Here is a 13,713-nt window from a genome sequence, read left to right as displayed (position 1 = left end):
TGGTGTTTGATGTGGTGACGTGGTGTTAACCCTATGTATGTATATATATATATATACATATCACATAATTTCTGTAATTTAAGGGCTGAAATCTGTTCGTCAGATGACAGATAATTCATTATTAAGTTTGATAATTCATGACCAAGTCATGTTTCATGGTTCAAAATGTATAGTATAATCAATAAATACCAGGATGGCCATTTTTCACTATAGATTTTTAGACTGAATAATAAATAATTTATTGACAGATGATTAATAAATCAGTATTCTTGAATAAACATTAGTCACCGTTTCAATCAGTAGCTGCCATGTACCCACACACAATTAAAGTCATTGAGAATTGGTCAAGAATTATGATACTTATAGTATATAATTGTTTTTTGTTGCAACCTTTTTTTGTTCTCTTAACTTAAAAGACCACTCTAGTGATTTCGTAAATTTGAGCTTATACTACAAATATGAATTACTACAAATATATGCACTAGATGGCTCAACATTTGTAGGGCACCTTGTTGATGTGATATGAATTCATGATAATAATGGACAATTTCTTTATGTCAGTAAAATTAAAACCTTCGAGCCATCTGTTAGACAAGGCATGTGTGTCTGTGATGTTTCATCATCATTATTCTGATGAAAGATTTCAGCCTAATCTGATCAGTTCTCTTATTGTCTGTATTGTATTGATTGTCCTTTGATTGTAGGTTGTCGTCCCTGCTGATGTACATTATTAATTTGATTACATACATTACAGAGAAGATATGTTAAACTATACTAAGATGTTTTTTTTTAAATTTTTAATGGCGGATAAACTTCAAATAAATCACCAAAAAAAACATAAAATATTGGACATTTAAAAGACTTTCTGAAGACTAAGACTTGGTTTTAAAATCAAAGTTACAATTAGATTTAGGTCAGGGTTGTGTTACGTGTTGGGGTCAGGCATGTAAGATGAGGGTCCTCAAAACAATATGTGTGTGTGCGTGCGTGCGTGCGCATGTGTGTGAGTGTGTGTGTGTGTGTGTGTGTGTGTGTGGACTTGTAGGCTCAATCCAGAGCGAACTCTTAATCAACCCAGTTCTTTTAACAACTCGCCTTCATTTTGAAAGATGGCCCTGACATAATGACTTCCACAGGGGCAACAACCCCTGATTGCACGGACATTGGCTGATTCAACAACCTTTGACCGAAGTTGCTTTGAGACAGCCACACTGGCGCTGAGTCCTCGGGGACGGATCTGGCTCCTTAAATATCTTTCAAGGGAAATAAGCTGATGTGGACTGATGGTGCGGCCAGGGCCTGGACCACTAAACCTTGTTGGCTGTAACCACATTGATTATGGCTTATCATGACTGCTCCTCAGCTGCAAGGATAAGACCTTGATGCCGCATGAAAAGAAGACGTTCACCACTCTGTGGAAAATTGAATTTTTACTTTTAATCATGGTGCAGTAATCTTTGGTCTCCGTTGACCTAATCTTTGTTTTTTCTTTGAAAGGTTGAGAAGTGTTGATACAGCCAGGATCAGTCGCGCGTTAGACTTGTTTCCCAGCGAGGCCTCATTTATGAACACTGCATACAGACCTTATGTGTAAACCATGTCCATGTCAACATGGAATGATGATTTGGTGGTGTATTGACAAGCAGAGTTCATTATCTACACGATGGAAGATTGCAAAAAGAATGAAAAAGGCAACTTCGTCAACAATAAGTTTAATTGCACTTTACTTGCAATAATCAAAGAAAGCACTAAATCATTGATTATAAATGAATTTCCTTGATGCACGACTTGGGACTTTGTTGCATATTTTTCTCATACAACTTATAAAATGAAAGCCACAGGTGGTCACCGACAAGATTTAGCTTTTCCGTCTGTTTTGAAGACGCACCATATTGTACAGCAGCCTCTGCCTGCTGCTTGACCATGTGCGTTTTTCTTCTTGTGTGTTACTAACTCACACCAGAGGCTTCTGGCGTGTCACGACCTAATTCACTGAAAAGTTTCTGCAGTATTTAAAGCGAAGTAGAGGTGTCCATTTTTAGGTGTGGATGAACTGATAGGCTCAAAAGAGTATGGAATTAACTTAAAGTCTTTTTGATAAATGAGGGATTAATTACTGTAGCTACTGCCTGCTGTTATCTTGGGTTAATCCTTATTGTTTGTTTAAAATGTTTTCAAAAATGCTACTTAAATATGCCCTTGAAGAAATGCAAGAGATGTTCACGGAATTCAAAACAGAATTGAAATAAATTATCTTTGTCGTCTCATAGATATGATGAAAGACACTTATGTCCAGGTTTGACAGTCCCTTGAAGGATGAAACGGTATAGATAATAGATGGATGGATAAAAACACATAAAACTGATAATGTATTGGATGTAGACTATATCTGGTGGAGTACACTGAATTACTAGAGATTACAGTCAATAAAAATAAGGACAAAACAATACAAATAACCCAATCCTCAGAAAATTACACTTTTTCATTTTATTACTCTGGTTACCCTAATATCTCTCTCACTCATTTTTTAAATTTACTAATATAATTGTATAACATTGCATTACATTACTTACAAAACCAGTGGGAGCGTATCAAAAATGTCTTTTTATTTTGACATATTTAACTGTGATTGTGTTTCTGTGAAATCAAGTAGAAGACACTGTTTTCCATGTATGAGGAGTTGTGTCGTCCTCCTGTATCTCATGATGAGTCAGATCATGGGACGTTTGCTTGCTGTCAGATACGCTTCATTTCTGCAGACATTGCAAGATAATTGGACGAATTACAAATATGCCATGAGTATCTCGTGTTTTTCACGTGTCATAGCTGTAACAACTGCCCGCTAAATCCAGTGACAGATGTCTTCCTAATGGAGGCCTGTGGTTCCTGGATCGACAGTGTATGGCACCAATACCAACAGGGAGCGAGGATTCAAGCCCCCTGCAGGGAGAAATGTCAGCCATTTTTTAATTTCCAAAAAGAACTTGGGAGGAGAGAGGGGGCATGTGGAGATGTGGATCTCTCGGGAGGAAATTGCATCTGGCTTTCACATTAGTTCTGTAACCCCAATTACTACAAACCAAACCTCACTTAATATCAAAGAAGTATAACAGCTGATGTGATTGGTGATGATGTATCGATACTTTGTGAAAAATAACAGTGGCATTATTCTAGTGTGACCCCTCTCCCTCAGAGGACAATCACATCAGCAGAAATGTCATGTTTTTTTGGGGATGTGTAGTAGATTAGATTAAAGCCAACAGGTTAAATCATATTCAGATCAAATTTACACAACAAATTACATTGTAGCTGTGATAATTGCTCTTCCAAGTAAAACAAACCATTGCTGGCTGCGTTGTCACGGCTTTGGGTGCATCAGGTTGAAGATAAAGATGTCTGATATACAAACCGCTGTGTTATCGTGTCGGAAAATCAGGTTCCAAAGACAGAACCTGAATCAAGAGCCCACAACGTTACTGCGTCTGTCCTGCACAGTCAGGTGAGGATGCTGACAAGCACGCTGGCTCGTCCTGTGGGTGTGCATGGAGAGGTGGCCATGTCATTTTCCTCTCAGTCTCTGGAGGAGGGAGGGAAAGAGGGAGGGGCTCGGCTTTGCCGTGGATGGAAATATCTGCGAGGGTTCATGGCATTCAAATTCACAGAGCTTAACAGTCTGGGTGATGGACAGGGGAGAGCGGTGTCGAAGAATCGCCCAAATGTGGGACTGAAGCGGGGGAAACGAGGTCATCACACCAGCCCGGCATAACGAAGATACAGCGCCAGTCTATTCTAATTCAAGGCTTCCCCTTGAATTAGAGGAGCCTGGACGACAACTATGTCTGGGAGACCCTGCAGCGGCACCGTGTGTTTTAATGTGCACGGCAGCCGCCAAGATACCGGATCGCAAACCAACGACCAAATCAAACCATATAGACTCAATCTTAAGTGCTGCTGCTAAAAGTGTTCAACCTGAAAACGGGCCACGGAGCTGATGGAAGGCGGTCGAGCGCGTGCTATATGAACAATGACTAATTTGAACCTTCACCAACCCTCACACACGTACACAACATGGACGTTGCTCCCGCTCTTGTTTGGAGACGCGGAGACAGGCTATCCCGAGTCCGGGTGAACATTGGAGAGCCTGTTAGCTCAGTCAGGCATTAAGCTCGCTGATGCAGATTTCCTCCAACACCCTGTGGTTGCCCGACTCGTCTGCCGTGCAGTTCCGTGGCAGAGCCCATCGACCCTGCGTCATTAACGAGACTCTCTGTGTGTGAGTTGCCTCGTTCGACCGATTTTCCGCTGACTTTATTATGTCAAATCAAACCACAAGCAGAGTGAAGTTGGCTGCAATTAGGTTATTTTTTGGGGGGTTTTGCATTAACCAGAAAGAGGGTCAATTATACTACTTCTAAATATACTCCTGCCATTATAGAGACACTTCTCAATATCTCTCATGCAACGGAAGAGGTGTCAGACTCAGCAAAACAAAGTAACATAACTACTTCATGACACAAATGTGTTTTTTTTTTGTCGACTGTTCTTTTAAAATATTACATTTCCAAACACTTGGTCTTTGATACGGAGCAGCAGGAGCACAGAAATGCCTTAAATATGAGTTCCGCCTCAAATGTAAGAGCATTTTCCTGCGGCGATGATAAAAAGAAATATACCAGACGAAAAAACCCTCTGGACTCGAAGGCAGTAGATGAGTCGTGTTAATTAACAGCAACACCCACAGTGTGATCTCACTTCCGATTCGACACACACCGACTGCAACAGTCTGTCTGACTTCATCGTCCCTGAGCGACCGGGGAGCGCACTACACACACAGCCTGTACAAATACAATTTATACTGATACATCAGACAGCATAGTGGAATGTACGAGTGACACTTCTGTGAGTCTTGTCATTTTTGTTGGTGTACATCTACAGATATCCATATTCATCACAGCAGGCGTGTTTCATAGCGTGGCAGTGTTTCAGAGCCGTAACACACACTTTCACGTACTGTAACACACATTTATCACACGACTCACGTTCGGGCTTGAGAGACGTCGCTGGGATACTGTCAGAGTATTTAAATGGCAGGGCTTAAGACGATCAAAGGTGTACAGACTCAGTTAGCACCATTTTTGTTAGGTTACAAACAAACACGGTACGATAATACTTTGAATTACAAACAATAGCATCAACCACTTCATTGTAGCAGACAATATTGGGGGGGTCTTCTTTTTTTTTTGTCTCAGAATAAAGGAAGTGAGCGCACTTTCAAAACACCGCACGGCTACTTCAGAGGAAAAAAACATAATTACCTGAAGTTCAATGGTCAGAACCTTTATTATATTGATCATTGAGTCTATAAAAGGTTAATCCTCGTATCCAGTCTTGAGTGACTGTCCTTTAGAGCATTCCAGTACGATCATTTCAGCCTCTCTGTAAGAGCAGACGTCACAAAGAGTAGGTGTCACATTTTAAAAGTCTTGCAATATTGCTAAACAAAGATATTGAGTCAGGTCATGAAAATGTTATGCTGATATCAGTTTTCCTCTTCCTCCAAATGAAACACAGAGTGGCACTTTTCTGTCGCAGAGGGACGCAAGGACAACAATTTTGAGCTCTGACCTTTTCTAACATCGCTGCTGCCTTGAACAGCCCCGGGGGAGGAATTGTCCTTTCTGTAAATGTACAATATTGTAATGGGCTCCGTCAAGCTTATTATTATATCTCACACAGCAATACACTCCTGACCTCATACTGGCGTGGTCCTCCTGTTCACTCCGTCTTTCAGATCCTTCTGGAAGCAGTTGTGGACTTGTAAAAACCCAGAGTCCCTCTCCGGACTGTAGGGCCCTGCAGTCCCGCTTGCCCCCTTCAGGGGGTCCCGACAGAGGGCGTACAGGGATATATCCCCCATCGGCAACCCCCTTCCCAACGCCCCTGCTCCTCCTCCACCACCACCACTCCCTCCACCGATCTTCATCCCCACTGGGGAGGGCTCGCGAGACGGGTCAGTAGACCTGGAACTGGAGCGCGAGCGCCTCCGTCTGTGGCGGTAACTGGGGAAGCGGGAGTAAGGCGAAGAGGAGGGTATGGTTTTGACGAAGTCACGGCTGGCTCTGAAGCGCGTCTCCTTGTTTTTCTCGATGTATATGTTGATGGCGAGAACGCCCACCGACTCCGCCACGATGAAGGAGAGGGCGCCGAAGTAGAAGGACCAGCCGTAGTTGTACTGGCTCTTCTTGTCCTCGTCTTTCTTGTCACTGGGATCGCCGGCGTTGCTGGAGATGTAGACAATGATGCCGATGATGTTGCTCAGGCCTGAGGACAGCACAGGGGAGAGAGGTGAGAGAGGAGGAAGAAACGTTAAAAGAAAAGTCACAGCTCATGGATGTAAAATACCCAAAGTTTTCGTATGTGTATTCTACCACTGTTAGTGAAAGCAGCGTGTTCATCAAGTGGCTGATGCAGTTTGGAATTCACAGTATTAATTATTAATTAATACACATTATTAATTATCACATTCATTAACACCTGAGAAAAGCACGTTCACAAGTTTGATCTCCTACTGGGAAGACACCTCTTGCTTTTATCATCAAAATGCAGCTCTTCACCTTCTGATATTCCTCTTTGCGCATGCAAAAATATTTGCTATTGCAAATCAGAGAGAAAAATGGATTGAGGGGACAAAGCAGATGCACTATAAGGGTTTGAGACATGGCACCACTGTGCTCACAAACAACAAAATATGCCAGAGAGAAAAAACTGTTTTGTATTTTTTTGTTGTTGTTGTTGTTGAAATATGGGAGAAGATAGTTTTAAAAAGGAAGACAGGAAGCTTGATTTGTCACACTGACTCTAAAGTGAAACCCTCCTGTATTGTGTCTGTCTTCACATCCTGCCTGCTCTGTCTGCGACAGTTTACACAATCTATTTGTTCTCGCCCCCAGTGTGTGTGTGTGTGTGTGTGTGTGTGTGTGTGTGTGTGTGTGTGTGTTCATCTGTAGAGTGCTGACAGTTTGGTCCCACCTGCAGCCACAAACAAGATGCCAGCACTGAGCAGGATGTTGTTCCTGCCGTTGTAGATGCGTCCCACGCTGACACACAGGCCGCCCAACATCAGCAGGACGGTGCTGAGGATGGGGAACAGGCTCGATGCACGCACGATACCTGTTCATGAGAGACAGCAGGTGAGAGTGTGGCTTTTATTGTCAGTGCACATGAGGAAGTACATGTTGGCTCTAGTACCAACACACTGTTTTACAAATACCAAAGATAGAAAGAAACGGTGCTGCTCTTATATGTGTTGTTCACCAGAGACAACTGACAGGTTCATTTTTTTTCAACAGTGAAATGTTCCAGTATGCATCTTGGTCAAAACTTTAATAATCAAATTTAGAGGATCTTCACAAAAAATATTGGATTATGTCGTGCTTTCATATTGAAAACATAGACTGAATATAATGATGGACTCCTTTGCCCGGAAAGTGAAAGTGCGAAAGTGCCGGAAACCTGTATTCAGTCTCTTTCTTGATTTATAACGTCAGTGAACACTTTCCTGAGGAGTTTATGGTCTTCTTCAATACAGCATGATGTTCATTTTGTAAATAACGGCCCCATTTAGAGTCAAATAGACGATCAAGCACCGTTTGCCAAAATGCTAAACTCGAGACTTCAAAACGGCAGTTCACAAACCAACGGGTGACGTCACGGTGGACGGCCACTTGATTGAAAACAAAATGTCAGCCAGTATATTGCTGTCAGATTTATAAAATCCAACTATCAATATTCATATTGACAAAAAAGAGAAGTCCAGTCTCAGTCACACTCTCAGTATGTGAATCATATGACGTTACATTTGCAGAAACAATACAGTCGTAATGGATGTCCTACTCTTGACAGTAACAGTAATAGAAGGATTTTAATTATTCAATCACTTTGTGATGATTCTAATGATTAACAATTGTGAGGCCCCTCCAGCCCACTCTCAACTACACACATATACACACACATACATACATAACACGCTTCACATGCCAAGTGATGGGACTTCTGAATAACCCGACTGGCCTTGAAAATATGTCAGGCATGGCTGACACATGTAGTAGCTCTGCCATGGGTTCGACAGACGAATGCCTCCACAGATACTATGGGCTAAGTTTTGGGCCACTCCCTGACCCTGCAGCAGACATTACTGCTATTCTATAACCAAGTGAGAGCGGGACTTCATTTCCTTGAGCTTATGGAAATTAATCAATATAGACAACAGCAAAGATGGAAGCAGCTTTCTTTGGGGACAAGGGCATCAAACTGGAACCCAAATGTGATACGCCAAGTGAAGCTGATCCGATTCCTCCGGCAAAAATAGATGGATTAACTGAAATGTAGTAACCACGAGTTACAAGAGTCCAGACAATGTTCAGGGCGTAATTCACAGATGCCTTCGTTGAACCACCGTGGTCAAATGTGGGGTAAAGTCCTTTTTCAGACTCATCAGCACACAACATACTTCATCATTTCAATAGCTCCAACTACTGTCATGACACCAGGCGTCTATGGGGGAGGGATAGAGATGTCATGACACATTAAGTGCCCTTGTGCTAACTCCATCACCACTCAGAAAAAAAAAACGAAGAAAAGAAAAGAGAGCAGATTAAGGGTTGAGGCGTCTGAAGATAAGATGTTGCAACGACTTACGTAAGATGTACTCAGAGCTGTCCGTGTCGTAGTCGTTATCCTCTGGGAAATGATTGATCCGAAAACAGCTTCCTTTATTGATACCTGCGGAGAAGCCAAGAGCACAGTGTTAATGCCACTGGCGGCGATGTGCAGAGAAAAATGTTAGAGCGAAATATTGTGTCTTTATTATAGATCCTGACATGAGAGACGGTGTAATACGGACTACATGTTGACCATCCACTGCATCAACAGTAGCTTATGGAAGACTGGTGAACAAAATCTAAACTAGTACATGGGTCTCCTGTTTTCCCCTCTTACCATGTCAGAAGCCCTTTTAGGACATGTCTGCTGTGTGGATCGGAGTTTCTGAGCTTCTCGAAGCCCTCGGGCACCTTCTATTCAAAGACCCAGTCTCTTCACTGAGAAAATCTTCCTTCCAATTTTAAGAGAATAAAACATTGGGGGCATTATGAATATTAAAAGATTGGAGTTTTTTGAATCAAAAGTCTGAAGCCTGATTCCGCTGCCTCCTCTTGTCAACTCTGTATTTGTCATTGTAGTAGATGCTCCGTTACCGTGCCGGACGCACCAGTTGATGCATCTAATGACATGAGAGCCATCAGTATAAAACTAATAACATGTAACCCTGATATATAAAGTAGGCTTAGCATATAGCACCAATTCTCAGATTCCCTGAGAAAAATTTTAAAAAGTGTGTGTGTGTGTGTGTGTGTGTCTCTGTGTGTGTGTGTGTGTGTGTGTGTGTGTGTCTTGCACATATTTAATATTTCGGGGGTTAAAGCTTCAGAATAATTAGATTTTTTTCGTTCTTTTTTATCAGAAAAACTGTGAAGGGTGAAGAAAAACAAGAAATAATCAATAATCTTGTTTAGTTTTATCATTAAGATCAAACAAAGAAGTGGAAAAGAAAAGTTGACACATCAATAAATAATACACAGAAGGCCAGTGAGCTAATACCCCGGGGAATGAGGCTGAGAAAGAGATGGGAGAGAAAGGGAGCGAGCTCAGTAGGGGAGGTATCTCCCCAGAGCCCATCTGTCTGAGAGACCGGAGCCCATCTTTTATTACTCAGCATAGCTTCACCATGGCAACCTCCCCCGGGCAACCCAGAATCACATTTCTAGCTCCGCTTCTCAGAGGAGGCCTTTGACATCTTACTAATGCATTCAACAAGCACACACGGACACACACACACACACACACACACACGAACACACACGAACACACACACACACACACACACACACACACACACACACACACACACACACACACACACACACAAGCCACAAAACGAGCAATCTGCCTTTATGATACAGAACATGTATAGTAAGTTAACTAAAACACACGTGGTGAGATAGTATCCGAAAGCAATTCTGAAGGATTTGTCTTTGGAAGTTGAACCAAGTGAAGCAAGTTGAAACACGTCATGTCATTTGGTGCCGACCCCGGCGTGTTCACTGATCGGGGGGGCGCTGCTTAAGTGAGAGTTCTTGTTGCATTTCAGCTCGACTGGCTGCGGAACAACCGTTCACTTTGTTTCCTTTGAAAAGCTCATTTGCCCCACGATGCGCTCACCTTCCGAAAGAGCCTCCGGCGTGTTTTTACAAGACGCGACACTAATACAGATGTGTACTCGGCACACGAAGACGAGCGTAATACCTTCTACAAGGTTAGCCAAAGAGTCCCGCGGCTCGCCCATTAGTCATGCCACTCATTTGACCTAATACAACCGGTTAGAGTCCATCTTCGCCTTCGTTCTGAGAAGAGATCCATGGAAAGAAAGAAACCAAAACAAAGTTAATTCTTTCGCTCCTTGATGGTTTTAAATAAACCACAATGGGGTGGATTGGATCTTAAAGAATGCTTTTAAAGTTGCACCCCAGTTGCCTTTTGTTTGAAGTCACAACAAAGTAAGATTGGGCGTCACTAACACTCCTCACCAGAGCCTTTGACAGTCTTTTGGCTCAGCTAGCATCAGACAAGGGATTGCCAACACAGGCCAGTTAGATTCACGATGGTGTGGCACAAGTGCTGAGGTGGTGTGCACGCCCGTCCGTGTGTACGTGAGGGAAAAGAAAAAGAGATAAGGTTTGTTAACTTGAGTTTCAACTCTGTGTGTAACGATATGAGCAGGTCAAAAGAGGGACGGTCAAAGGTACTGAACGGTGAGCGCTCCATTTCACGTCTGCCGATGATACTCTCAAGGGTTCGAACCGAGATGGAGGGAGCATGTCTTTTCATTAAGTTCGTAGGAAAACTTGAAATCTAAAAATCCAGTAAGAGTGGTAACAGTGAGTGCATGGAAAAGCAAGTGTCGCCTCCATAATGGCTGCATACATCAGCCACACACACACACACACACACACACACACACACACACACACACACACACACACACACACACACACACACACACACACACACACACACACACACACACACACACACACACACACACACACACACACACACACACACACACACACACGGCACTGTCTGGTCTCTGAATGCCCCGTGGTTTGGGGGTTTTAGCCATTTCCTGTCATTTACTGACCCCAATAAAATATTCTCTTTTGATCAGTATGCACATAATGGAGTTATTCCAACGAGCATATGACACATCATGTTTTACTCGGTGGCAAGCGTTCAACCTCTGTTTGGTTACCCTTCAGTCGTGGTGTTAAACAAACAAAAACATGCTGGACAAGTCAGCAACAGACTGGTTCTAGCTCCCAGCTGGTAAGGATTGGTGCATCCGAGTTGAGGCAGTCTGAGTTTTTTATTGGCCTGTGGTTATTCATTTCGGTTGGTGGTGGAGATTTCAGCACCAGCAGCAGTGGACAGCGCCACATCACGCAGGGTGACTGTACTTTCACGGATCAACTGGATTGCGTCGATTGCAATGAAGCAGTCGTGCGTAATGGTGCGCAAGTGTAAGTGATACTGTCCAAACAATCACCTCTCCCGACGGAGGGAGGCCAGTGCCAGGGCCATCGCTCGTGTCTTGCTAAACAATTCCCGTTTCAATTGTATTGCCAAGGAGTTGGCGAACAGACATGTTACCTTAATGAGAAAAATAGGACGAAAACCATATTTCTCATACATTTTTGTATGTTGCAATCTTGCCCTTTTGTTTCGTCATTTTTTTTTCCCAAGATACATATTACATTACAAGGAAAAGTGATCGATTGATCAATCAATCAATCGATTAATGGTTCGTTTATGTCGAATCCTGTGGGTGATTTCCATTTTTGGATGCGTTGACCCACCCGAGCAGGAGGGTGATGTATACTTGTTGCGAATATTTCTGGACTTTTCTGCACACACGTATGGTGTCCTTTTCACGCGGAAATCACCTTTTTTTTTCCTTTTTTCAAATCAAGTTTTATCCCGCTGATGTAACGCGTAATGAGCATTTGATCGATCACACATTGCCTCTTCTACACGAGACAAACAATCAGAAGGAAATCAGCAGACGTCCATTAGCCCTTGGTATATAACAAACCCACCCCAAAAAGTTTGTGAACTAACCAGCACCAACTGTCTCACCTTCGACGCAGCAGACTCGCCACAGTCCGGAGTGCGTCAGGTCGCCTCGGACCTTCCTGGTTTGCATCTGGTTCTCATCCGCGGAGGCGTTCGTGGCGTTGCAGATGTACGCGCGGGAGTAAAGCCAGTAGTCGGTGCCGATGGCGACGGTCATGAGGCTGAACGCGGCGAAGGCGCCCGCGGCGGCCAGCAGGGTCTGCGCCCCTCGGTCACACCACGCCATGGCGGCTCATGCTGTGCGCGTCCCCCTCGGCGAGGAGCGCGCGGTGCCAACGGCTGCGGTCGGCGGGAGCGCGCGCATCTCCAGCTCCTCGAGGCGAGTGTCGCTCCTGAAGCTGCTCAATAAGTGCTCGACGACCCCCTGAACTTCGATCCACGTCGCAGGCTTCGTTTCATTCCTCTCGAGTGGTCTGGACAGGTGTTGATCTTACATCCTGCTACAGGTGGCAAAACAATCCGGAGACGCATTCCACACTTTTATAACGGATTAGTGACACGTGTAACGGCCACACGAGGACGAGGTGTCTGCAGCTCGATGGTAAACTACTCGGCTTGACAAAGGATGCAGCGTCGCGCGTCCAGACCACACCTTCCCCGGCTGTGGCCATGAGCCAATGGGGGCAAAGGAGGAGTCGACAGCTGCTGGAAGAAGAAGAAAACATCAGAGCTACACTTGAAGGTACAGATAAAGAAAAGTATTTACAGTTTGTCCTTAATCACATGCAATCGAGAAAGAATCAAACATAAAAGCACACACACAGATCACAAACACACACGAAACATGCATGCACAGCATGACACTGGGTTCCACACGTTTTTAAAAACACCCCAAAAACATGGCAGTGGAGATGAGACAGATCCGATTCGCGGTTGAACCGCTGCAGCAGCAACTTGAAAGACAGCGGGGGCCTCACCACCACTGATGAAATGTTTCTTAATACATCCAGCAAAACCACTTTGAAGTCGGAGCAGTCTGCTTGCCAGATCAAGCGGCTCATAAAAGCGGTAGAAAAGTGACCACGTGCTCGGACTCAGATGTTCCTAAATGAATGCAGTCTTACAAAGTCACTTTGTGGATGGGGGGTCTTCTTTTTCCTTTTTCTCTCTCGCTGGCGCAGAGAGGGAAGCAGCCAGAGAGGCCCCGCTGCGCTTGGCCCTGACTGCTGATGTTCCGTCCTTTTGACTGGTGGGGAACCGTCCGATGATCCAAAGCTCTGGATCGCTCACTGGTCCCTGCGATGAGAGCAAGAGGAGTGTGTGGAGGGAGAGGCTGGGAGGAAGACAGTGAGGCTCAGGAGGGGAAGTTAGGAAGAAAAAAGGGACAAGGCTGGAGGAGAGGGATGGTAAAAGGTTGTGAGGTATAGGTTGCAGGAGGGAGATGAGGAATGAGATAACAAGCTCACAAGTTACCCACTCGCCGTGTGAACATATTAAGACAACGCTGTGCAACATTTGAGCAGA

General features: G+C 44.0%; 1 protein-coding gene across 3 annotated transcripts; it reads right to left on the bottom strand.

The window, feature by feature from the left end:
- Positions 1-1,696: 1,696 nt before the first annotated feature.
- LOC118312995 (voltage-dependent calcium channel gamma-4 subunit-like) lies at positions 1,697-12,910 on the bottom strand. Of its 3 annotated transcripts, XR_004794360.2 has the most exons (6): positions 12,253-12,910; positions 8,698-8,781; positions 7,030-7,170; positions 5,752-6,321; positions 5,626-5,678; positions 1,697-5,436 (listed from the first exon to the last, which is right to left on the bottom strand). XR_004794360.2 is itself a non-coding variant. In XM_035638126.2 (5 exons), the coding sequence occupies exons 1-4, from the start codon at positions 12,473-12,475 to the stop codon at positions 5,753-5,755; spliced, it is 1,017 nt and encodes a 338-aa protein (XP_035494019.1). In that variant the 5' UTR covers positions 12,476-12,910; the 3' UTR covers positions 1,697-5,678; position 5,752. The 3 variants fall into 3 exon arrangements, 2 of the variants coding, with proteins under 2 accessions (XP_035494019.1, XP_035494020.1); XM_035638126.2 differs by having other exon boundaries at positions 1,697-5,678; XM_035638127.2 differs by lacking the exon at positions 5,626-5,678.
- Positions 12,911-13,713: the final 803 nt, after the last annotated feature.

The sequence above is a fragment of the Scophthalmus maximus genome, chromosome 8 (assembly GCF_022379125.1).
Source record: "Scophthalmus maximus strain ysfricsl-2021 chromosome 8, ASM2237912v1, whole genome shotgun sequence".
Classification (NCBI taxonomy): Eukaryota; Metazoa; Chordata; class Actinopteri; order Pleuronectiformes; family Scophthalmidae; genus Scophthalmus; species Scophthalmus maximus.
Note: the sequence above shows the minus strand (reverse complement) of the source record. Positions and strands in the feature narration are given on the sequence as shown.